A 27,089-nucleotide genomic window follows, 5' to 3' on the forward strand; every position below is an offset into this window, starting at 1 on the left:
TTCAAGTACACAATGGCTGGCACTGTTTATGTGAGTACACTCTGTTCAAGAAGGTGGTCGCGCTGCCTTCCATGGACTCCAGCCTCCAAGTGTAGAAAGAGATGATGACAGCTCCTTTCATGCAGCCCCAACACAGAGTTCCAGCAAAAGAAGATCTCCACCACGGATATTCCTTCTGCGGATTAAAAGGTTTCGGGGCACATAGTGAAGTTCCACCAACTTTTGTGTTTCTAAAATCCTTTTATTATACTCACAAGAGAAATAAAATAGCAGGCATTGAACATAAGTATCTGCAGCACCACCCGACCTGGGTTTCGCCAAAAGAGCTTCGTCACTCTAGCTGGCACTGTTTGTGTGAGTACACTCTGGCTGGCACTGTTTATGTGAGTACACTGAAAGTGGTACTGTTTGTGTGAGTACACTCTGGCTGGCACTGTTTATGTGAGTGCACTCTGGCTGGCACTGTTTATGTGAGTACACTCAGAGTGGTACTGTATATGTGAGTACACTCTGGCTGGCACTGTTTCTGTGAGTACACTCTGGCTGGCACTGTTTCTGTGAGTACACTCTGGCTGGCACTGTCTGTGTGAGTACACTCTGGCTGGCACTGTTTCTGTGAGTACACTCTGGCTGGCACTGTTTCTGTTAGTCCACTCTGGCTGGCACTGTTTCTGTTAGTCCACTCTGGCTGGCACAGTTTATGTGAGTGCACTGTGGCTGGCACTGTTTATGTGAGTACACTCAGAGTGGTACTGTATATGTGAGTACACTCTGGCTGGCACTGTTTCTGTGAGTACACTCTGGCTGGCACTGTTTCTGTGAGTACACTCTGGCTGGCACTGTTTCTGTGAGTACACTCTGGCTGGCACTGTTTCTGTTAGTCCACTCTGGCTGGCACTGTTTCTGTGAGTCCACTCTGGCTGGCACTGTTTCTGTTAGTCCACTCTGGCTGGCACTGTTTATATGGGTACTTTCCAACATTTAGAATGTCACTATTTATGGGGCACACTGACTTTGTTTATGGGGCATGCTGGACTAGCTTTGGATAAAAAAAAAGGCAACAAATAGCCCCTAATATAGTCCCCAATAGTCTCTAAACCCAGCTGTGATAGATCTTACAAATTTATTGTAAAATATTTTGCAAAAAGTGTTAGTTTGAGGTCTCAGAGCAATGGTTTACTAATATAGGGGACTGGTTAGTGAGCCGGGAGAGACCTACACTTATAAACTATACTTTATTAGCATCTACTGTAGCTACCACCTGGTGATATTCCCGCATTGGGCAGGCAGGCTATCCTCCCTCTAACCTGCACCATTACCTTTATTTATGTCTAGACACAATCTGGAACCACTTCAGAGGCCGGCCTATGAATCTGCTGCTTTAGGGGCCCACAATTTGCTCTTTTCATAAGCAGTGACAGAATCTGCCTTTTCATGACCATATATATGAGTCGGTGAGCGGAGGTGTCACTTTAAATCTGTCAAGGTATTAATGCAAGGCAGATCTGTGTGGTGCAGATGGAATTAATCTACCGCGTGCCTTCTACTTAGTTAATGCTCGCTATTACGTTAAGTCCAGGGCTTGGACTGTAATAGTTATGAGAGAATAAAGCATGCAATGATGCAGAACTATATAATGTTTTTATAATAGTGTAATGGCTCCCATCTGTATTACATATGGCTATTATCCACCTTCAGGAGAAGCAATGTAGAGCTGTATACTGGACTTTGTATAATTATACCCTGTGTGAGTATCTCCTTGGATGTCCTGAGTCAATTCGAAATCAGATTTGTAAGGACTTGCTAAATCTTTATTATGGTGCATATTAGTAGAAATAAGTCAGAGCAACTGGACAATTTTTTATTTTTTTTTTTCTTTTCCTGAAGATGTTTAGCTAGTCATCTGACTGGCCTTCTCAAGTAGAATTAGCTTGTATGAGAAGAATCCAGCATTAAATACTGGTGGCTCATGCTTCAGTTTTGGAGGTAAGATGATTGTATTTGCATGACTGAACCTATTAGGTGTCATCACACTGCCTCGGTAGAAGTGTTGCAGCATTGTAAGAGCTCCTCTAGGCAACTTATGTGTCTACATGGCAGGAAGCATCTTGGAGGATCACAGTGACTATGGTAAATCACACAAAATAATGGAAATCTGCTGTTGTCAGCAGATTATGGACTGTGGCTATGTAATGTTGCAGGCAAATCCTAACTCAAATTGTGTTGTGCAGAATGGCAGAGAAATAGCGCTGTCTTCAGACATGGTCATTTCAGGTTAGTTTCTGTCCACATAACCCACAATGTCCTGCAGGATGCGTCATATGACGGATACCATCAGTGGTCGATGGACCTCCTTGACTTTTAATGAGGTCCATCAGGTTCTTTGGTAGTTTCTGTCTCTGAGTCTGAGCCTCGGACAGTGGTGTGAACACAGCCTAGAAACTAACATGGCTAAATTCTAGTTTCACTCTATGCTTGCTCGTTAAGAATCTTCTGATTTGTCTTTAAGTTTGTACCTTGATCTAGGATCCCATATATGCCCTCTACAAAGAGGTCTCAGTAAACCAGAGAAAGGTCTCAAATAATTTCCATAATTTAGAAGCACTAAATTCTATTAATCTCAAAGGAGAAATGCCCACAGAGGTCCTTTGGTGGGGGTCTCACATTGTAGAGATGCCTCTTCACAGTCTGGTTTCTTGATGCAGTTTTTGAAGACAAGACCAGGAGTGAATTATAAAAAGAGAAGAAGTCGTAGCTGTGTTTTATACTTTCGCTCCTTTTATGAGCCACTCCTGATTTTGGCTTCCAAAATGGCATCAAGAAACCTGACCATGTGGCAGTAGGGACTTTGTAGCATAAACATTCAGTAGTGTTCATGACAGAAACCCTTACTGTACGGCACATATTACAGTCAACAGGTTGGATATGGAAAGAATCCATATACTGCTATCTACGAGAGCCACAGCTCAGTCTCAGGTTTGAGTAGAAGCTTTGGCCTCCTGAAGGTAATAAACTAGATATAGACTTACTCTACTGAATAAGATTTTACACCTAAATTTACACTAAGCTTTATTGTACATTATATGAGGTGTAAAAGTAAATTATTAATACATTAATATTAGGTGTAAAGGTATCATGTGTTTTACTGCAGCCCTAGGAAAGGTGAACAAGTATTTCATTCCACGTGCTTAATAAAGTGTGAGGGTCACATATTAGTGGGAAGCAGCTGATTGGGGGTCATGGCGGACAAAGTTGTCATAAGATTAGGGATCATGTTATAGGTTTGGATTCTGGAATTTTCAGACATAATCCTGCAAACTCCATGACTACAAAACAAGCTATTAGAATAAATGCCCCATCCAGGAGAAATGCTGGCTAACCGTGACTTCTCCTGGTAAAATATTTTTTTATTGGGAGCAGGATTCAGTGACCAACTGATTAACATCTGCATTCTGAAAGAGACAACACTGGTGGCTGTTGTGTCCCTTTAATTGTTTGAAATTGTTTAAAAATGACTTACCTATGATCCAAGAATTTGTAGGAGGTAATTGAGTTAAAGAGGTGTTCCCATCAGTATGTGCTGTGACAGCGCATTCCAGCTGCTGTGAAACTACAACTCCCAGCATGCAAACATACTTGCCTGTTCTTCTAAAGCCCATAGAGGTGAATGGAGCATTCTAGGACTTGTAGTTTCAGAACAGCTGGAGTGCCGGAGGTTGCTGATCCCGTGCTATGACATAACATTGTGATCAGTAGAGGTCTGACTTTTGGGACCCAAGAAAATCTTAAGAATGAAGTGTGCGGAGGCTCTTAGATTTTTTTTCCCCTGTGTATTTTGGCTAGCGTTCACATGGTGTGCAGGTGACTGCAACATGGCACCAAAATTATTATTATTAGCGTTTGTCAGATTTTTGGGACAAACTAATGGTCTGCTGTAAACCAAGTAAAAGTCGGATACTCCGGTTTCCTCTCACACTCTAAAGACATACTGATAGGGAGCTTAGATTGTGAGCCCCATTGGGAACAGCCCGATGCTAATGTCTGTAAAGCGCTGCGGAATATATCATAGCTATATAATATATAAGTAAGAAAAAAGTATCTGAGCTCGTTCACATCTTCTGAACCGTCAGAAGAACAGAAAAATGGAAAATAACGGACCTGTTTTAATCGCCATTTGTTTCAATGGGCATCAGTTGTGCTCAGTTTGCATCCGTAAGTCTACGTCCACACTTGCGTTACGGTATTCAGGTAGTCTGTTCTGGCAGAGGAGCAGACTACCGGAATTACCATATGCAGAGGTATTTTTCTGGAAGAGAGCCTGACGGATCCCAATATAGTTAGAGATGAGCGAAGTTTTGGAATATTCGATTCAGCTGTTTTGTCACAAAGCGCATTTCTTTGTAAGTAGCGGGTGCAATGACAGGGACCTGCGATAGCGCCGCTCCCCATCACTGTACCCCTCAGATGCCGCGTTCATACATGATCGCAGCATCTAAGAGGAATAATACAGTGTAAAATGAACATAATTGTTTTTTAAATCATACTTACCTCCTCCATTTGCTCGTGATGAGCCGCCGGCATCTTGCTTGAAGAGCTTGTGCAAAATCTCTGGCCGACATGGTGATGTATGCGCACGGGATTTCAGCCGAGATCTTAAATCAAGATGGTGGCGGCCGGCCCGTCGCGAGAAAATGGAGGAGTTAAAGTAAATATGATTTTTATTACACTATTTCAGGTTAAATTGAATTGCTACCACGAAGCACAAGGAAATTCAGCTTTGCGGCGAATAGAACTTATCCTGAAATTCGTATCGAATTCCACTTAGTTGGTTTCGATTCGCTCATCTCTAATTATAGTGATTGGGGATGTGGCGGGCTCTGGTGGTGTCGAGCTCTGCTGCATATGGTAATTCCGGTAGTCTGCTTCTCTGCCAGAACAGACTTTCTACGATGTGCTTCGGTGGTGTTTCTGGCTATGCCTCCGCACCGCAAAAAAGTAGTGCATGCGGTATTCAAGTGAATGGGTCTGCGATCTGCATGCGGCTGCCCCCCGGTCGGTGCAGTCCGCAGCACGGGCACGGAGCCCTTACATTCGTGGGCATGAGCCCTGAATGAGGATCCAGCGGTGCACGGCTAGTCTGTTCTCTGTCGGAGTTTGTAAATGGATATATAAATGTAGCCTATTAGATGTTACTAAACATGGGCCTACGTGTCTTCTCTGAAGACATTTCTCATAAGGCACTTTTTATGGGAAGAATAGATGTAACTAAACTGGCATGAAAAAACTGTAACAGTATACCAAAAACCAACCGGTGAAGGCACATAAGTAATTTCTGCAGGAGAGCTGGCAGTCTGACTTCCTTCCCCATAGGATCATCGTGATCGACAACTTCATAGTTCTTTTGATTTGCCACTAAATTTAATCCAGGGAAGTTTGGTAGGGAAACACGTGTAGCCTGTGGTTTTAGTATAGACTGAATTCTAGGAACATCTTCTTTAACAAAGACAGGTCTGTTCATTGCAGGGAAATAGCTGGATGAGGTGAGGTTTTTGCTGTGGTTTTTTAGATGTGGTGGCTCCTTGATATGTGAGCTTAGCCTTACACAGCTACTAATAGATTACTATGGGAGTCATAAGGAAGCGGACATTAAAGGTCCAGTAGGAAAATCATAGCTCCAATTATTTCCTGACCATGCAGTGCAGATTTTATTATCTGTTGCACTTACAGTACAAAGACCCGAAAATGCTTTTAGTGCTGGTCATCATCTATAAATGGAAGGGAACCCAAGATCATTTGCCCCCAGCCTTTTTCTGTATCCAAATAACTTATGAAATGTCATTTTTGTAGACACATTGCAGAATCAAATCCTTTATTCTTTTATCCAAAAAGTGATGTTGCGTTCTAGCTATGTATGGGACTAACACTGCCACGCTGCATTGTGGCTGCAGAAGTTATTACTACCACTCCCGTCGGAGCGCTCCAGCTACTCGACAAGTCTCTGACAACCCCTTTAACGTGGCAGCTGATTTTGCCAGACATTTCCCCTGCAGCGGCCAAGCAGAGGACCCCTAATAGGCCAGACGGGCAAGGGTATGAGCAGGAGTTCTTGCCGGCCAATAGCAAATTATAAAATTCTCTTTATATAGTGTCGGTTTTAGATGATAGTGGTCTTGACTACCCCATGCGTCACCCCCAATTCCTCATAGATTGTAATCTCTTGCGAGCAGGGCCCTGACTCCTAGTGTTACAGTTGTATATTAGCCAGTTACGTTGTGATGTCTTTTATTTTGTACATGAACCTTCTGAATTTGTAAAGCGCTGCGGTATATGGTGGCACAATATATATAAATATTACAAAAAATTTTTTTTTGCAGACATTTTCCCATAAACTTCTCTATAGGAGAAAAGTGTCAAACAAATGAAAGAAAAACATTGTGTGTGGAAAAAAAATCTTGTGGATGCATTGATTTCCTGGCATGAGCCCAAAAAAACAAACAAAAAACATAGCGTGGCAGCACCTTAAAAGAACAGTTTCCTGGATTCTGTCGTATGTCATAAGTAGAAGTCCTTCTGCATCTTAGATGGTCGCACCTTCATTATCTTGCTTTAATCAAAACTTCTCTTGCCCAAGGCCTTACAAAAAATACGAAGAACAATACAAACATCTGAATCTGTGCTGGGATTGAGAAGAATACTGCAGTCGTGATTATTTTTTATCTGCTATCAGATCTTTAGTCTATTGCTTCCAGATGATCAACATCCAGCTGTTTGGATGCCTTCAGATCCTGGTCTTCACCAGTGCTCTCATTCCTCTTGATAGTTGTCCTATAATAGATTTTGTTATTTACAAAGAGTTAACAGGGTAGGTAGATATTCAGGCAGCTTCCTGTGAAGATATTAGTTCAAGAGCCCTCAGACGTCGCCGCTGCCTGCTGATTCACCAATGTTATCCTAAGACGCCTGCCGTTTATTCTCACTCGTTTTTCTTACTAGAAATATTCCAAATGAAAATTATTATTTTCCTAAAAAAATTACTTGTATACCTCAGGCCCCGTGGAGATTAGATGTAGGCTATATCTCTCCTAACAAGGGTTAAATGAAAGAATGTGCCCAGGCCTGGAGCAGTCAGGGAGCCGACACATAAAGACAGAGTCTTGACCCCATTAGCTTGTGTCCCCTTCCACAAGCACTAATTGCTCATTAAAAAAGCTTTAATGAACTTGTGCATGAATGCCCGGGTTCTTGAACCTGCTGCTGGCTTCTGCCTCCTTCTCTGCTGATGGGGGATGTTTTGTTAGATCGGAGGCAGGGGGAACTCAAGTACCTGGGAAACAGCTGATCACTAACAGTATGTCATATCCTTTCAAGGGTTAACTGCTGTGTCATTTGCAGTTCTTATAAAGAACATGACAAGGACAGAATAGAGACCGGCCTACTTGCCGACAGTGCCTTAATTGTCCCAGGCTTGAGCAGAACCTGGGCAGCTCCTGACGTTTATCACCTATCCACAGGTTATGTCTGATCGCTGGGGGCCCCACCACTGGGATCCCCGCTGATTGCTAGAATTGGCCTCACAAGTCCCCTGTTCCCCCTCACTGCACAAGCACAGTGAGGAGGAGGTTGAATGGAGTGATGCCACTTCCTTCAAAGTCTATAGGCAGGACAGAAACAGCGGAACGCAGTCGTCTAGTGCATGGATGTCAAACTCATGGCCCTCCAGATGTTGCAAAACTACAACTCCCATCATCCCCTGATAGCTGTAGTATGCCCAGGCATGATGGGAGTTGTAGTTTTGCAACAGCTGGAGGGCCACGAGTTTGACATCCCTGGTCTAGTGTGTCTCGGGAACATCTGTTCTAGTGATTGGTGAGGGCCCCAGCAGTGTGTGGCCCCCAGCGATCAGATATTTATCATACCCTGTGAATAGGTGTCCATTGTGGGCCGGTCCCGTTAAAATGCCTGTGATTTGGATTTTGAATTCCGCTATGGAACAGAAAGGAGGAAAAACTGGTACACGGCACCCACCCACTCTGATCAAAAACAAGCATCGGATGTTTAGATGGATAAGGATCAGGAGGGCGCTGGAATAGGTACAACTCTGCTGGGCTGCCAATGTCCACATGCCCTCCCAGACAGGTGCCCACCTTGCTGGGGACATCAATAGTACAGAAAGACTGATGGAGACAATCAGTCAGGTTCCAAGAATGGACATTCATTAAGAGCAGAAAGCTGATTTATTTTATTTTATTTTTATTGGTAAGGTCTCATCAAAACTGAAAAATGAGAGGTGTAATCTGATTGGTTGCCAAGGACTACTCCACTTTTCTTGTGCACCGATTTTGATACATCCCTCCAGATTTCGGGTCTATACCTGTAAGAACTGTCCTTTTCCCAGCTGGTAGTGGGGGAGAGAGGTGTCTATTACTGTAAGGGGTGCATTAGTAACTATGGCATTTTAAGGCATCATGACTAACGTGCTCTTCTGCTTTTTTATGGTCCAAAGCTACTGGTTGAATTCTAATTACCGACCACTGGGAACCCAGAGGAACGAGAAAACAGGGTTCCTATACCTGGGGTGTACTGCCACTAAATTCATCTCTGTGGGTCAGTTGGACATACAGTAGCTGAGTACAGTACTAGGCTATCTCCGGCAGTCCCATGGCAGTACAAATGTTCGACCTTTGCTCCATTGATATGTGGATAGGAGGTAACTTGTTCTAACCAGAATACTCCTTTAACCAGAATACTCCTATGTTGTCTTCATAATACAGCGATAAGCTGTGCCAGATGATAAGCTCCGCTGTACTAAACCTGTTTGTACGTGACTGTTTAAAAGGCCTCTTCGACAGTTTAATACGAATGACGTCAGGTCAGTGTCCCATTCACGTCAATGGGGCTGAGCTGCTCCTAGGCCACGTGACAGATGAACCTGACGTTACTGGCCTAAGGAAAGCAGAGACAAGGCCACGGCTGCTGCCATCTCAAAAGCTGATCGCCGGGGGGCCTGGGTGTCGGACCCCCATTGATAACATACTGATGAAAAAAAATCGGAAAACCCCTTTAATGCTAATTTGTATGTGCAATATTTTTTGTGAGTAGTATCCATTTAGAAGAATTTTGCCATAATTCAGCAGAAGAGTAGTCCCCAACGTTTTCCTCCCCAACTGTCACTAAATTGTAATATCCGAAGGCCTGGGAGTTGTAGTTTTGCACAATACTGTATATACAGTAATTCTTCAGAAAAGGGGAATTCCACGCGGATGTTCATACATGATCCTCTTTTTCTCCATTACCATACAATGTTATTTTCTTTCCAGTGTTATTTTAAAGGGTTGCTGCCCCCTCTGAATTCCATTTTCAGCTCCAGCTGAATTTTCCGGGACCCCTGACCCAGCATTGTGATTTTGTGTAATGACAGGAAGCGGGATAAGTGCTGGCACTTGTAAAACTCCACCTACAGTGAGTGCATGTTCCTGTAATAAAGGACCGTTCAATGTATGTTTGGACTCAGAGTTACGAGACAATTATTTTCCTCCTGTTCCATAATCACCTCTCTCCCCACCAAGCGCTGAAATAATGGCCACGAGATAATATCACACTCACAGATGGTCCATTCTTCTAGCAGGTCAGGCTTATGCTTTACGTTTCAAAATGTGCTTTTCAGCTACTGGAAAGTATCCTGTCTGTCAAAGCCTATAGTTAGTGTAAGCTGTGCGCCAATCAGAAGATTTGGGCAGTGGTGTGGATGAACGTGAACAATATACACACCCATAGCAAATAGATTTTTCAGGCAGTATTACATGCTGACCATTAAGATAAATGATTTAGGGTACAACCACACAGAGCGGTCGTGATCCGTTTCAGTCTCGGCCAGCTGTGGTCAAGAACCAGGCCACAGCTTCCTGGTATTTAAAAGGGTTTTCCAATATTTTAATACTGATGGCCTATCCTCTGGATAGGTCATCAGTATCTGATCTGTGTTTGTTCGACACCCAGAACCCCCGCCGATCATCTTCGACTCACTCCTGTGAGCATCGTGGCCTTCTCCGTGCTGTTCAAGCACAGCTTCAGACATTGTATATCGTCTTGGTATTGCACTTAGCCACATTCACTTCTATGGGGCTGAAAATATTCAGATACTGATGACCTATCCAGAGTCTTGTAAGAGGGAAAATCCTCTGTTTTACAGTGGCTCTCCATGTTGGCTGGTAGACGGGGGTCCCTGGCAGAGGATTCCCCTCTATGACGTTCATAGGCTTTGATAGGTCATATGGACAGGAGGTCTCCTGATGGGACAACCACTTTAAAGGGGTTGTGCAAGAATGGGAGGAGGGGGTATGGCAAACTCGCCACTTTACCAGACTTGTAAAGGGAAGCTTGCTTACCTACTTCCCGACTCCCCACTCCTTCTTTTCCTGTAGGCCTACAATGTTCCTCTGGGCTCCCTTGATGTAAACATCTGGTTTGACATCACCACCGCCAATCACTGGCTGTGCTAGTGACTGGCTCCCCTTACGTCATGAAAAATGGTCACATGATGCAAGGATATACGTCTCTACCACGGCCAGTGATTGGCTGCAGTGATGTCAAACCAGATGTGTACATCGAGGAAGCCCAGCAAGGCATCACAGGCATGCAGGAGAAGAAGGAGTGGAGAGCCAGGGTCAGGAAGCAGGGTTGCCAACCCCTCCTACACATTCTTGCACACCGACTTTAAGGAACTGCCTAAATAGCAACTCCCTGATGTAACATTGTAGAAGGCTCCACTATGAATATATTGCATATTAGAGCTAGCCATGGAATAGAAGTGAGAATAACATGCGTGCTCGTGTGAGCTGTGTGTGACTTGTGGGATAGATTATGATGTTCCATATGTCTCATAAAACACATGTGAATGTTGGCCATTAAAGCTGGGCTCAGTCCAGTCCTTTGAACTATAACTAGAAGTCACGAGCCAAACACTCAAAATCATGGTCCTGAGCCAACACTTCACATTCCCCTGATTATATATCAGACCGGCTGTTAATTATCACTATTGACCTGAGCTATTGATGCAGTCGTTATATCTGCGGTACTGAAATTATAAGGCCCGCTTTATTGGACCACTTATTGTGCGAGAAAAATCCTTGTCAGGGGATTCTCATGTGGGGGAACCAGTTTATTGCTGGGTTTACACATTAGTAGTCAGGCTCTTATACAGTGATATGGCCAGTATTACTATGGCCGGTACCCTGTAGAAGTAGTTGGTAATAGATAGGTGACCTGGTCCTGCTTATTAATGTGTTGTTGTTTCTAGATTATGCTATATATTAATATAATTGATTTCTTTCTTGCTTTCTGTTTTTTACAGGATTCTCAGCAATAATAAGATAACTATATTGAGGAATGGCTCATTTTATGGACTTTTGGACCTGGAGAGGCTGTAAGTAGTAGGTTATTATCTTAAAATGATATATATGTCGATAGATATAGTGGTTTACTGGTGGATTAATGACACGAGTGGACCTTGGTGGATGCAGGTATTCCATGTGACTATGGTTTGATTTTTTCACTTTGCTGGATTGGGTCCCATTTGGTTTGATTTCTTTTATAGATAGATATGAGATAGACAGATACATAGAAAGAAAAAACAAAAGAAAGAAAGAAAGATATGAGATAGATAGATAATTGCTGAGTATTACTGAGGACAGAAAAGAAGGTTGTGTAACTGATAAAGCTTCTGTAGATAACTTTGGCCATCTATGGGACGTTCAAGTCCATAAACAGCGCACTGCCTGTGGGAAACTAAACTTAGATTTAGGAAAAAGCATTATAAATGATGGAAAGATCAAGTTGGACATCGGGGCTTGAGAAAGGGGCCTGTAATGCACTTGACATTTTTCCAGTATTCATACCATTCTGCACTATGCACTATGAAGAAGTTACAGTTCCAACTGTAGAAGACATAAATCTCACCGCATCCATAAACACTGGCCTCATGTAGAATACCCGTATTTTTCTCTGATGACTTTGGTCTCATTTATGTGAATATTGGTCCAGGATTGTAAATGCTGATTGCAGTCCTGTAATGCGGATTTTTCCCAAAAGCGTCCTTCTAACTCTTCCTGTGGGTAAGGGGAAGCACTTGTTAACACTGAACTATTCATTCACCCTGTAAATGTGGCTTCTCATGGTACTGTAAGCCTGAGAACGTGATGGAGGACCTGCATGATGCTGCACAGAATTCTGGATTCTCCACACACGGAGTTAATTGTTTGTATCATCAGTGGCTGCACTGTACTGCCTGCTGGGGCACCAGAACAGAGCCCCCTTATCTGTAGGAGTCTTTATAGTCTGGCCGCCTGTAATAAGCTGAAGATTTATAGCAGAGCTGTGGGTTACATGTATTTATGCAGAAATTGGGGAAAGCAGAAGGCTTATTTTGTCCCTCAGACCCAGAGGGAGCACAGTTATGGGTTCCAGCTGCGAGATCAGGGGGCATGAAGGGTAATTTTGTTTGATGTATGAAATGAAGTGTCTAAGGGGTAGCATGCCAACAGTCCTCCACAGCAGTAATCACACAGTACTCTGTTCAGCTGCAAACATCCTGCAATGCCTTAAAAAAAAAAATTCTTCCGAATTTCAGACAGAAAACATTGAATCTCTTGGTAAATAGTTTAAAACAATTTTCTTCTCCATTACTGTCTTAAGCTAAATTCAGAATAGCATTGTGGAAGCTAAGATGGGAGTTCACTTTATGTTTGGAGCCTAGTTTGATGTGGAAAAAGCTCCTAGCATATACACCAAACATATTCATAGGGCTCCATTGACATGATGGAGAGCAAAAATGTGTCCTTTTGAACTCCATAGTTGTATGTCTGTGTACCTTTTTTGTGGTATGGATACTATGGTAGACAATAAAGAAACATAGACCGCACTGTAAACTTTTTTTAACATAGTGGGTGCCTATTAGCAAAATATCCCACTGTATGACTGTAGGCCATTGTGATCCATCACAGACTCCTGCCATACTGTAAGTATACATTGGTAGGTTTTTCTGACACATGACATCAGGCCCCAATAGAGCCTTAGACCGTAAGGTCATGTCTGACAGCAGAATGTAGATACATTGTTGTCTGTTTCCAATAGCAACCAAGAGATGTTAGAAGAAGCTCTATGTATCAGTAGAGTGAGCATATTGTCATGAAGGGTAGCTGCCCAGAGACATAATCGTACCTTTTTTGTGAAAATCAGTTTCTCTAATCCTGAGAAATGCTTCATTTACAGTGCCTTGCAAAATAATTCACCCCCCTTGACTCTTTTCGTATTTTGGTACATTACAGCCTTAAGTTCAATGTTTTGTTAATCTGAATTTTATGAGATGGATCAGAACACAATATTCTAACTTGGTGAAGGGAAATGAGAAAAATATATAAATAAAACTTGTTTTGTTTAGAAATAGAAAACAGAAAATTGGCATGTGCGTATGTATTCACCCCTTTTGTTAGCCCATAAAAAGCTCTGGTGCAACTAATTACCTTCAGAAGTCACATATTTAGTGAAATTATGTCATCTGTGTGCAATCTAAGTGTCACATGATCTCTCATTACATATACACTCCTTTTTTGAAAGGCCCCAGAGGCTGCAACACCTAAGCAAGAGGCATTACTAACCAAACACTGTCATGAAGACCAAGGAACTCTCCAAACAAGTAAGGGACAATGTTGTTGAGAAGTATAAGTCAGGGTTAGGTTATAAAAAATATCCAAATCTTTGATAATCCCCAGGAGCACTATCAAATCTATTATAACCAAATGGAAAGAACATGGCACAACAGCAAACCTGCCAAGAGACGGCCGCCCACCAAAACTCACGGACCGGGCAAGGAGGGCATTAATCAGAGAGGCAGCACAGAGACCTAAGGTAACCCTGGAGGAGCTGCAGAGTTTCACAGCAGAGACCGGAGTATCTGTACATAGGACGACAATAAGCCGTACGCTCCATAGAGTTGGGCTTTATGGCAGAGTGGCCAGAAGACATTACTTTTAGCAAAAAACAAAAAGGCACGTTTTGAGTTTGCGAAAAAGCATGTGGGAGACTTCCAAAATGTATGGAGGAAGGTGCTCTGGTCTGATGAGACTAAAGTTGAACTTTTCGGCCATCAAAGAAAACACTATGTCTGGCGCAAACCCAACACATCACATCACATAAAGAACACCATCCCCACAGTGAAACATGGTGGTGGCAGCATCCTGCTGGGGGGATGTTTTTTAGCAGCCGGGACTGGGAAACTGGTCAGAGTGGAGGGAAAGATGGATGGTGCTAAATACAGGGATATTCTTGAGCAAAACCTGTCCCACTCTGTGCGTGATTTGAGGCTAGGACGGAGGTTCACCTTCCAGCAGGACAATGACCCCAAACACACTGCTAAAGCAACACTTGAGTGGTTTAAGGGGAAACATGTAAATGTGTTGGAATGGCCAAGTCAAAGCCCAGATCTCAATCCAATAGAAAATCTGGGGTCAGACGTAAAGATTGCTGTTCACAAGCGCAAACCATCCACCTGAAGGAGCTGGAGCAGTTTTGCAAGGAGGAATGGGCAAAAATCCCAGTGGTAAGATGTGGCAAGCTCATAGAGACTTATCCAAAGCGACTTGGAGCTGTGATTGCCACAAAAAGTGGCTCTACAAAGTATTGACTTTAGGGGGGTGAATAGTTATGCACATTGACTTTTTCTGTTATTTTGTCCTATTTGAAAAAAAAAATTCCTTCAAAGTTGTGGACATGTTCTGTAAATTAAATGATGCAAATCCTCAAACAATTCATGTTAGTTCCAGGTTGTGAGGCACCAAAACACGAAAAAAGTCAAGGGGGGGGGGGGGGGGTGAATACTTTTGCAAGGCACTGTAATTTTATGCAAATAAGGTTTTTGGTGCACAGTGGCAAGGTCTTCTCCATTTAGTGCACTATTGTTCCCCAGTAACACCACCCACCGCCTCCCCCTGATATTTCAGTGCTGACAGAGATGCCACAGGGAAAGCGTGTGAACTGAAAAAATAATTCTCAGAAAAATAATCTCAGGAGGGCCAGATTTTCACAAGAAAAGTATGGTTTATGTTTCATGGTCCGCCGGGGCAGCGTGCTAGGTGAGAGTTAGAGCAAGAAGCGTCTCATCAGATCTATACATCGCTTCCTGGAACAACGGGATCACACCACATCACGGAACGACTATTCATCAGATAACAGGTAGAGATCTTGTAATTAGCGTCCTGTGCATATACATGTAATAATCCTCACCCTCCCCTACCCTCTCTGTATGCCAGCGCCGGTATTATATACATATATATATACTTCATAAATAGGCAGCTCATTTTGAACACTAGATTTCTCGAAGTATTCATACAAAACAACTGTCATAAATACATTGATAAATCTCCCTGCCTTCTATCACAAAACTGTCTGCCTGCAATCACCACTAGGGGGAGCTCAGTGCACAGGAATTTATGGAGTTACCATTGGCTGAATTAGAAGCTGTACGAATCTGTTTACACTGAGCTTCCTCTAGTAGCTGCGTGAAAATTCAAGGCTTTTACATCAGGAAGAGAAAGAAAAAGGAGTTTAGTGCCGTGTCCCCTCCCCCATGGCCCCATAGCAGTCAAATTGTCTGCCTCTGTTGAAGGTACGCCACTAGTCTTAGAACTGGCAGGGGATGGCACAGAAAGAATAGTGCTAGCATCATCAGCACTGGTCCATTTGACAGCAGACGGATGTCTCAGACTCAGGAGGGCACAAGGTACTTTTAATAAGCATTCTGCAGTGAGCCCCCGAGGAGTTGGTGAAGAGGATGGGAGAGGAAGTGGCCCTGATGAGATGTTGTGTCATGGTGTACTCCCTCAGAATGTTGCTCCCTGGGGATTAGTGTAGTGGAAAAGTAGTTTAAAGAATCAGGCCAGAAGTAAACATATAAAAGTCTCTCTTTACTTAGTGCATATAACTTATGGCACATCCAGCAATAGTAGTGTGGTAATGTGAACAGGAAAGTATATGGTAAAGTCCTGGAAGGGGTGTATATCTCGCCCAGGTTCCTCAACTGGGTGAGGTAAGTAAAATCCAGAATGGTGCTGGCTTCAGCAAATATAGTTGCTGAAGCTATTTTGTTTAGTAGTTTATGGGCTGGATTTTATTGGACTGGGGAAGGTAGGCTTGGTAGAGGGACCTCCCCAGTCCACCCCATTCCAGGGTTTTCCCCTAGCCTGATGGATCTCCAGGGGTAGCCATCTGCGATCATTAAGTGGAAATAAAAACCTGTCCCAGGCTGTCAGTCTGGGGGAAGTGATGTCTGGAGATAAGTCCAGGAGGCTGGCTGCTGTCCTGACTAAAGAAAAACTGAATGCCCTGTGTGACCTATGTTTTATAGGTGAGGCAGATACTATCTGTACTAGTTAGTGCTTAGACGAGCATGATTTGTTTTACGTTTTTGTTGCCGAAAGTGTAAAGGCTATTTATTTCTGCTGTTTCTGACACAATAAAGTGGAACTTGATTTAAACTTTATCCTGTTGTCTGCACCAGAATCTGTCACTGCCGCCCTGTTTCAGAGAGCAATCCCTGACAGTAGATACAAGGGGCAGTTTCTGGCACCAGATGAGGAGGTATGGTTTCTGGCAGTGTGGTAATTAAATGGCACTAGCAGGGACTTGTGGATATAGGTGTTCACTGTGAGATTTAGGCTTGAAGTTAGTATGGCCTGGTGGTTATTCTAGGTGATGGGTGTCTAACCTGTTTTCTCTCACCGGCAGCAGGGTCTGAGAACCTGTGGTTTTGCTAATCACGCTGTTGTCTAAGCACACTGAAGCTTCTTAGAAGCAGTGTTATGGCTCTGATGATCTCTCTGGAGTGATGGTTTCACAGGAGAATGGAGTACCAAGCTCCTGGAGTAGGAGCTCAGGAATGTGCTTCCTATCTCCTTTGCTGTCTACTCTGAAACTCTCTCTCCTGGCAGGAAGTAGGACCAGCCAACTCCTACCAAGAGGGGAGGAACAGGGTGGTTATCCCTGTTCCTGCCAACCACTGTGAACCATAGTTCAGCTGATCGAGTATGCTGCATATACATAACATAACAATGCATAATTAAACATTTGCAGATACCCCCAGGTCTGGGGTTCTGCAATTCCACAATGGAGGCTGTCAAGTCTTGTTTTTCCTTTTACTGGATAGAATGCTATATATTCTAACCATTAGCAATGGAATGGGATGAGCCATGGTGCCCTAAAGAATGATTGAACTCCATTTTTGTTGTAGGATATTGATGCAGGCCTAAATTCAAGAACCCCAACCTTGTAATCGTCTACCAGGTCTCAATGACTTGCCACAACATCACTTTTGGGAGGATCTGTTTTATCTTGTAATTCCTTGTGTACCATTTACTAATTGTACAAGCGTTTTTGGCAAGAATTAATGACCTTTATTTATTTGTACAGCATATATCAGTTAGAGTGCTTTTTTAGAGCCGTCTGTTGAGCACATGGTACACTGTACAGGTTATTACACAATTCTCCTTGAGCTTATGACAGGAAAGAGGTTAAGATATAGCAGCCAGACTCCTTGTCGTCTTCTTCTCCCCGGGAAATCATTATTTTCTAAGTGGCCCCAGATTCTGAGGTATCACCAGAGCAAGGCTTGGCAAGGGTTAAGTGTTTAATTTAAAACTGTGAAACCTCAATAAAAAAAGAGAAGACAAACACGCTACTGGTACAGCCAGCACCAACCAGAGGCCTGTCATCCATTGGCTACCGTATTCTGTAATATACTGCATGTATTCAGCTTGATGGTATGGAAACTGCCTGGAAGTTGTCCCAGAGACTCCAACATCATTAAAACCACTTGTGAGGGGAGAATCAGGCCTGAGGCACTGGGAGCATGCACGTTACCATCTCATTTATAAGGATTTATAGGGATCTGCTCTGTGGTCAAGGACATCTATGGTTAAGGAGTCAAAGACATTAGTGTTATTGGCCCATGATGCCCTATCCAGGAGAAAGACTATATATAAATGGACGGAGCCTTGATAATCCGAATCTTCAGAGTTTTAGGCTATAAATATTTATTGGTCTTTCGTTTAGCTTCTTGTCATTCCAGCTTTTAACCCTTTTTACTGTCAACTTGTAATGATACAAGTCTGCTTGACATATGTATCACTATACAGTTCCACATGATGCCTGGAGACATTGCAAAATTTCTGCTTGGTTTTGATGGATATATGTAATGTGTGTGATTTGGAAAGCTGGAAAGAGTACTGGAATATTACAATCGCAACAAGCTGTGTCAAGAAGGAGGAATTCTCCAAGTATATCTAAGAATACCAGGGATCTTTTGAAATCATGTGATTTATAGGGGAACGACCACATGGTCAGGTTTGCTGATGCAGTTTTGATAGCCAAAACCAGGAATGAATTGAAAAAAAAGAGGAAATGTTGTTGCATCTGTCCTATATACTTTCTCTCCTTTTATAATCCACTCCTGGATGCAGAATCCTGACCATGTGGTCATATCCTTAGAAATCACATGATTTAAAAGATCCATGGTATTCTTAGATAAGAATGTGAGTTCCTATTAAGTCCGAAAAACCTTATTTCCTGGGGACTTTTGGACTTGACTTATGTCAAGAGTTGTTCGTGGGTTCTTTATCTTAGAACTTCGGCTCTTCATATAACGTGGGTAACTGCATGAGCTGTTAGGTCATAGCAGACATAGATCTTTAGTGAAGCACCATAGACTTGTTACAGCACCAGGGGCCAATATGTCCGCCCGAGTTAGAACAAAAATCAGCAATAAAAATGTAATGTTAAATGCCCCTAAAGTTCTTGTATGAACAATCTATGAAAAATAACAAAAAATATTAGAAATATTTTTTTTTAAATGCCACCATTAGCCAACACAGCAGTTTCTAGCTGCAACTCCTGTGATCTGTAAACCATATATACCCTATATCAAAATGACTGTAACAGTTTTTATAACAAAGCTAGAACCAGCCCTGTACCTGACATGGATCCAGAGATCTCCCCATTCATAGTTCCAGTTGCTCTGCTCGATTTATATCAAGCTGGCAGCTCAGGGGGCATGGCCAGCTGTGGGAACATGTCCAGCTCAGGAGGCATGCCCTTTTTTGCTGCAGTACTCTCCTTGTCACAGCTCAGGAGGCAGTTGAGGTATAGAACTGAGCATGTGCGTCCACCTCAGCAGGGTGGACAGAGAAATAAGAAACAGAGCAAACAGCAGGTGGCGCTTTACAGATACATTTTATTGAATAGCTCAGTGTCTATACTAAATTTTTTATTACATGCAATTACAAAAGTATTCAGATCCAGGTGCTGGAGTATTTTTCATGGGGCAACCTTTTTAAATAACTGAATAGAAAAAAAAAGTTACGGCTGAAGTTACTTATTCTGAAAAACTATGAAAATGTATGTGGTCAGAAAGCCAGGTAAATGGTGCCGGTCTTTGAGTAGTTAAACTGGTATGGAAAAAAATAAACCTGATTGGTTGCTGTGGGCAACAAGCCCAATTTTTCTGTCAAGCAGCTTTGATAAATTATTCCTAATTTAGTACTGTAAATATTCAGCAATATTTGAGGAAATTTACAAATTTAAGGGGTTGTCTCATATTGCCATTACTAAGACGAGATGAGCCACAGTCCCGACCACCAGCCGGCAGGGAAACCTCGGAGCACTCCGGCGCTCGCTGCCATTGTGGTGCACAAGAGGTATGGAAACAGCTAACTTGGCAACAGCATATCTTGCTGTGTTACTCTGTTTCCATAGTCATGCACCACAATGAGAACTACCTAAACAGCAAGCATTGGCGTACTCCGCTGTTTCCCGTCCAGCTGGTGGTTGCAACTGTGTCTCATCTCGCCTTAGTAGCGGTGAGATGACACAACCCCTTTAAAGGGGTTGTTTCAAGCTTGAAAGTTATCCCCTATCCACAGAATAGGGGATAAGTAACCGATCAGTTGGAGTAACCGATCAGTTGGGGTCCAATCTCGGAGTCCCCTACTGAGAGCAGGAATGGGAGTCCTCATCCCCCGTCCTAGTGGAGCAGCAGGGTGAGCATGCATCCTTCCACTCCATTAATTCACTCTAAAGGACTGATGAAGATCGGTGACCACTGTAGTTTCTGCAGTCTCATAAATAATGAATGGAGAGACAGGTCAAGCATGTGGCAAGATGGGTCAAAGAACCTCAGTTCTTGGGATCAGTGGGGGTCACAGTGGTCGGATCCCCACCGATCAGTAAGTTATACCCTATCCTGTGGATAGGGAATAGCTTTCAAACTTGGCACAACTTCTGATTTTTCAGTGCATTTATAGCAAACACCATATGAGGCCCCAGTGCTACAACTACATCAGAAAATGAGTGTCAGTCACAATCCAGTGTTGGTATTTGCTTAAGGCAGATTCTTAGATTGGGTTTGCCCTTATTACTAAATCTCTCCCAATTTCCCCCGATTTATGATGCTTTTTTAGCTATTTTATGAGTGTTTATTGCACATTACAACATCATTAAGGTGAAAGCTTTTCTTAATTTCCTGGCTTGGGTTATTACTGGGGCTTTTCACTTTTCTATATGTTGAAAGGCCTAGAATGATGTATCTGAGAGCTTAGGGTTTATCAGAGGAGTAGCAGAGGAGACCTTCACAGCACTTTACAAATATAGGCCTGTTTAAGTTCACACGATGGAGCATGGATGCAGGGGGAGAAGGTGGACAAGCTGTTTAAAGCATTTAAGGAAATCTAAAGACAAACAGTGGTTGGCAAAATCATTCATCAGGGATGTGAACCATTCCAGGGCTTGAGATGTTTGACTGGTCCAGAAGGGAAGTGACATAATGAAGAATCCATCCCAACACTTCACTACACATCCTCCCTCTGCTCCTGGGTCACTGTCTGTTTACTCTGTTCTGTGTGATCTGACTTCGCTGCTCGGACTGAATTGGTTTCAGTAAGATGTGGTTTTGCTTAGCTTCACTCTCTCAAGGGAAACTTTTGGGAGGTCTTCTGCCATAACCAATGTCCCAGTTCAGTCTTGTTTGTAATAATGTAGGATATTTTAAGAGATCACACACTATAAAGAAATCTGCAGTAAGAGACATGGCACATTATTATTATTATTCATAATACCAGTTTCTAAGCTCCTGGACCAGCCACTGTCAGATGGCCCATAGTAATGTGTCATCTAACAGCAGCTTTCCAATGTCTACAAGTACCAGTGATTTGACCCGGTGATCATGTGGTCTTGATTGCCAGGATATTCTCTCTTCTACGAGGCTTCTTCTGGGTCCAACTAGACCTGTCGCTGTTCTAGCAGTGACAACTGTGAAAAGTATAGCTAAAAAAAATAAAGTCATCCATCGGTCCTATCTGCCCTTTGAGGGACAAACCTTCAAACAGATGATTGCCGGGGATGTGGGGTGTTGGACCCACACTGATCAGATATTTTTTCAATTTATAAGCATAAAAATTCTTAAAAATCTAAATTTTCTGTGTGTGAAATACTTATGGAAAAATATAAATAAAATCATGCCAGCAAATAAAAAAAGTTATAGCCATTAAAGGAATGTGTGTGAAAAACCGCATCGTTGGCCTAGATTTACTAATCTGAAGTTGGCGTAAGCTTAGACAAGCTGTCCGGACCTGCATTAAATTTATCACAGGGACTCAGGCTGGATGATGAATGTGGTCTAGGGACAGACACTTTTTTGTAACTCTATTCCAACTACTGGTTGGCTTACTGTAATTTGAACCAGAAAGATGCCAAGCCTGTTCCGCCAATTAAAAAAACATGCCCTGGTCCTCAAAATGTGGTCCACAGACCCACTGAAGCCAATAGATTTGCAAACAAATGTGGATGGCATGCCGATAATGTTCAACCCTTGAGGCAGAATTTTAAACTATAAAATAGGAAATGAGAGCACGTCTTGACTTCTAGCTGTAGTTACATAGACATTGTTTCATTTAACATGAATGAACTATATTTTGGGTTTTGTTACTTTTGGTTATTTGAGTATTTACACCACAGGCTCTTCATGTAGCATGCATGAAATAAGGAGAAAGGGAATTTCAGGTGATTCGGGGCAAGAAGGTTTTCCCATTATACTCTAGCGTCAGGGCATTGACCATTGAAAATAAATGAAAGTGTAGAGTAATATGCAGAAATAGACATCCCAGTCTCCAGATTTCTTGTGGCATTTGCACTTAGCAGTTTGTATCAGAAAATATAGCAAAGGTCCTTCACACGTCTGGACTCTAATGATGTCTCCTATTCAAGAGCAGTGACTGAAGTGCCGATGTTGTCACCGAGGAGTGTTTATCTGCTTCATTTATAAGCTGGAGCACAACTGTCATGTGTAATAAACCCTTTCTTGCTCATAATGGCTGGCAGAAGAGGCCGCACTTGGCACTTGTACCGAGGCTCATTAATGTGGAGTACAGCTTGTGTTGTTTATTTTAGATCCTGGTTGTTGTAGGACATGTACTACTACAAAGCAGATGAGGATTACCCCCTGCATCTGACTTTTACGTGGTATTTAACCACTTCACTGCTTTAAAATCCAGCAGAACGTTACCTGGATCATAGTGAGTACAATTCTGTACGGATGTGTGATGTGTGATCTTTGGCCCATCTCATATAAGGCCAAGTTTTCAGACTTCAAGGCAAGTGACCAAACTGCAATAAAAAGTTTACCTGAAGCTTAGGAAAGTTTCAGAAGGTCACAATAAGTTTGCCGTTTAGCATCCATATTACACAACACAACACCCTGCAGACTGTCCACAATGCGGTTGCGCTTTATCTTTACTCTACTGAGAATAATAATACACACCCAGAAATAATAGCTAGTCCTGATGATATCCAAGGGCCTTTTAGTGTCTAAGGGAACCTTCAAACTAGCGTTAGAAGAATCCGGCAGGCAGTTCAGTTGCCGGAACTGCCTGCCGGATCCGGAAATCCGTATGCAAACGGATATCATTTGTTTCCGGATCCGGATGCGGATCCATCTGACAAATGCATTGAAATACCGGATCCGTCTCTCTGGTGTCATCCAGAAAAACGGATCCGGTATTTTTTTTTTTCACATTTTAAAAGGTCTGCGCATTTCATGAACACTTGATACCAGATCCGACATTAATAAATTTCAATGGAAATTAATGCCGTATCTGCCAATCTGGCAAGTGTTCCGGAATTTTGGCTGGAGAAAATACTGCAGCATGCTGTGGTAATTTCTCCGGCCAAATACCGTAAAAAGGACAGAATGGAAGACATCCTGATGCATCCTGAACGTATTGCTTTCCGTTCAGAATGTATTAGGACAAAACCTTTTTTCCGGTATTGAGCGCCTAGGACGGAACTTAATACCAGAAAACTTTAACGCTAGTGTGAAAGTAGTCTAAGTGATGCTTGGCACCCACTACCAGGGAGACCAGGGAGTGGGGAGTAAAGCCAACACCTGCTATATTCACCACTCCCAGCTTCTACTCTACTAATGAGCGCTTCCATAATGGAATTGCTCATTAGTATTCGCTTCATAAGACATATTGCCATTTTCCCCCACTTTTGGGAGGAAAAAAGTGTGTGTTATGGAGCGAAAAATACGCACACATTTATATATTTTCACCATAAACAGTACAGGGTTTAGAAAGCTATCGACCACGTACTTGTTTGACTTTCAGCTGTTCCTCCCAACTCCCCCATGAACACATGTATTCTCAGTAGGGAGAGGGGAATTAGCTACAGCTGGCAGCTCCATATCTACCAAGGAACAAGGGATTGGGCATATTGTAATCCAACATGCTTAATCCGCCTTCACCCCAACAACTGCTGTCAGGATAGAGTTGGAACACTCTCAGCCAGTCCTACTGGTATAGAAGGAGAGTATGGATAACTTTTATGCAATGTATATGGGTATCAGTGAGTGATTAGACTTTCAGACATAGATTCTGTTCCAGTTCCTGTAATGCCAATGGGGTCTTAAAGCCTTATCAGGCACCACAGCTAAAGTGCTGCTGCAACCTCTGCAACTTTACCTATACCACTAATTTGCATTCATAGCTTCCGCCGTATGAGCACACGCCTTGTGACTTTCCGTGATAAAATACCTGTAGTCCTCCTAGCTGTAGCTTTCCTTTCAGCACCTGTACTGCACCTGTACTCTGCTACATACTCTGTAGTCCTAGTGCTTTCTTTTTTGTTTTGTGCACTTAGTTATGTTCACTCCCATGGAAAATGCTCTGCCACACCTGTATATTGAAAGGGAACACATTATGGGAAAAAAGCCAGTATTTCAATTTTGGACATTTGGAAATTAGAAAAATCAGATTAATAATGCCGATTGAGATAAAAAATTTGATTGCTTGATCACTCCTTTACTTTACTCAGTTTTAGTAATTTGAAAATTATTGCACATCAATGTCTATATTTCAGGTGTAAAATGTGCTGAATATTAAAAGAAGCCCTCCACTTAAAGAGGACCTTTCATCTGTAAAAACACTGTGAACTAAGTATGCTGACATGGAGAGCGGCGCCCGGGGATCTCACTGCACTTACTATTATCCCCGGGCGCCGCTCTGTTCTCCCGTTATGCCCTCCGGTATGTTCGCTCTGTAAGTTATAGTAGGCAGTGTCTGCCCTTGTCCTGTGGGCGTCTCCTTCTCCTAGGCTGCAGCGCTGGCCAATCGCAGCGCACAGCTCACAGCTTGGGAGGTTTTTTTTGGCCATCGCTGCCACATGACTTGGATAAAAAAAAAAAAAAAAAAAAAAAAAATGGCCAGTTCAAAATATTATTTAGAAGAATCTGCTATTTGGCTGTGGAATCTGTGGCAGAAAGCAGAGGCTGAACCTTGGACTTCTGCCACGGGTGTAGGGCAGGGTTGCAAACCGTCCAGAAACTTCTGGACAGTCCATAAAAATAGGCAATTTTTTTCCTGTGTCTGTGAAAAAAAATTGACGTGTCTGTGATTTTTGGGAGGTTGGTGGTAGTTGACTAGATTACTTTGGTGGTAATTGTCATTTTACAGCTCACAGTAAACGCTGGTGATGAGTTCTTATTAATATGTTAAGCTATAGACATGTATTACTTATAATCTTTATCATTCATTATGGTTTTCCAATTTGTCCATAAAAAATGCTGTCTGTCCATGATTTGGGGATAAGTTGTCCAGAAAAAAAAAAAATTCTGGTTTGCAACCCTGTTGGGTGGCCACCTATTATGATCTCAGCCAGAGGTCGCAATAATGCTTGTACATAGATGCCTGTTCAGGCCATTTTACTCTCTGAAAAAAGTCTAAGGTGCACCAATACGGAAAGTGCAGTGTACCACGATCCACAAAATACAGATGATATCTGCGTGACGTCCGTGTTGCATCCATCCGCCATGTGCTTTCTGGATCTGTATGTCCATTCCACAAAAGGATAGAACATATCCTATTCTTGGCCGCAAATACAAACCATGGTCCCATTGAAGTCGATGGGACTGACAAAAACCTGATGCAACACAGACATCATCCGTATTTTTTGGATCCATGTTTTGCGTACGGTTGTGTGAATGCACCCTCATACAAAGGTGTGACAGGAGGAGTTCTTTGTTGCAAAGCCCCTCAAGCTTTACAAAATCCCACTTACCTATTTCTGACTACGTGCAGAGTCTGTACAGATTTTTACTGGTTACCAAAATGTGCACAAGGAAATATAATGCAGTTTTGAGGACTCATACAAACAACCTCCAATATCTCAGCTTCCTGCATGTCTGTGAGTGTGATCTGGAGGGGGAGGGGGGGATATTGAGGTTAACTACAGAATTTTTACATTCTGAGTGAAGTGTTAGTGTAATATGGTGTCAGCAATGTTCTGCAATGTTACGGAACAATCCACTGGTATAGTCACTTGTAGAGCCCAATGCCTGGAAATAAAAAATCGCTGATGTGACAAATTGTGGGAAACGTCTGGCGCCCCAAATAATAACCTATTCCATAAGCTGAGAGCAGGAAGGTTGAAATATGCAGGGGGCTGTGAGCTCAGCTCTGCCAGAGCAATGTAAATCTGAGGCCTATCTCTCATTTCTTGTTCTTCCTGACCATTCTGTTTTCGTTGGAAGACAAGCGTGTAATTCCTGCCAGATACATCCATTTCATCAACTGCTCTGACCACAGCTAGAAAACAGCGGGATGTGCAGATGTGAGTGAGGAAAAGAAAGGGAGTCCGTAAGCTCATCTCTTAGGGCCTACATTAAAGTGTCTCAATTAATAATAACTATGGAGACCCTACTGTGCTGTGCATTGAATTATCCTTTTTATGGCTTCCTCAGCAGTGGTGGAGGCTTACATAGGACCATAAACCTTATAATAAATGCTATTTGGTATAATATATTTGTGTTGTTTAAATGTACACATTCCTAGTGGGGCTCTGTGTTTTGCGGATCTGTGATTTACAGACCACAAAAACGGATGTGGTCGTGTGCAGGACCCCTAAGACTTTTCCACTGAAAAGTAGGAGAGACTTGTTCAAAGTTCCAGATGAAGGCATCCTGACTTGTTTAGTAACGTCTTGTAGACAGAGGTTTTGTGGTACTTCTATATGGATGGCCTATCCTCTGGATAGGCCATCAATATCAGATTGGCGGGCATCATAATCACACGAGGAACACAAAAAATCTACCTTGTTAAGGACTCAAAAGAAATATGGTCAAAACTGGTCAGAATTTTGGAAATAGCAAAAAAAGCTATACTTACCTCACCAATTCCCCGCTGTTCACAATATAAGGCTGGCTGGTTCCTCACCGCTCTCCACTTCCTGATGTCCCAAGAGATATCACCACTGCTGCCAATCACTGTCTGCAGGCTTCTGCATATGCAAAAACATGCCAGATTCCTGCATGTGATACCTGAATAAAGTGGGCGAATGGCATGCTGACATCCTACTTCTTTTTTGGCTACAATATGATAGATGAGTACCCATCCATTTACTGATCCATTTACCATTGCCAGTGCCTTTAATGGGAAACCATTGTGCGGCCTTTAAGCCCTCTTTTTGCTACTAGTACTTGAACTTTAATCTTGGACAAG

At 42.7% G+C, this 27,089-nt stretch overlaps 1 protein-coding gene across 1 annotated transcript in view; it reads left to right on the top strand.

Moving 5' to 3' along the window:
• ADGRA2 (adhesion G protein-coupled receptor A2) overlaps positions 1-27,089 on the top strand; it is a 152,079-nt gene that overhangs the window by 66,538 nt on the left and 58,452 nt on the right. Inside the window, exon 2 of the mRNA XM_044279328.1 lies at positions 11,351-11,422. Coding sequence (XP_044135263.1) covers positions 11,351-11,422 — 72 coding nt within the window. The remainder of the gene's footprint in view (positions 1-11,350; positions 11,423-27,089) is intronic.

Source organism: Bufo gargarizans, chromosome 2, assembly GCF_014858855.1.
Source record: "Bufo gargarizans isolate SCDJY-AF-19 chromosome 2, ASM1485885v1, whole genome shotgun sequence".
Taxonomy (NCBI): Eukaryota; Metazoa; Chordata; class Amphibia; order Anura; family Bufonidae; genus Bufo; species Bufo gargarizans.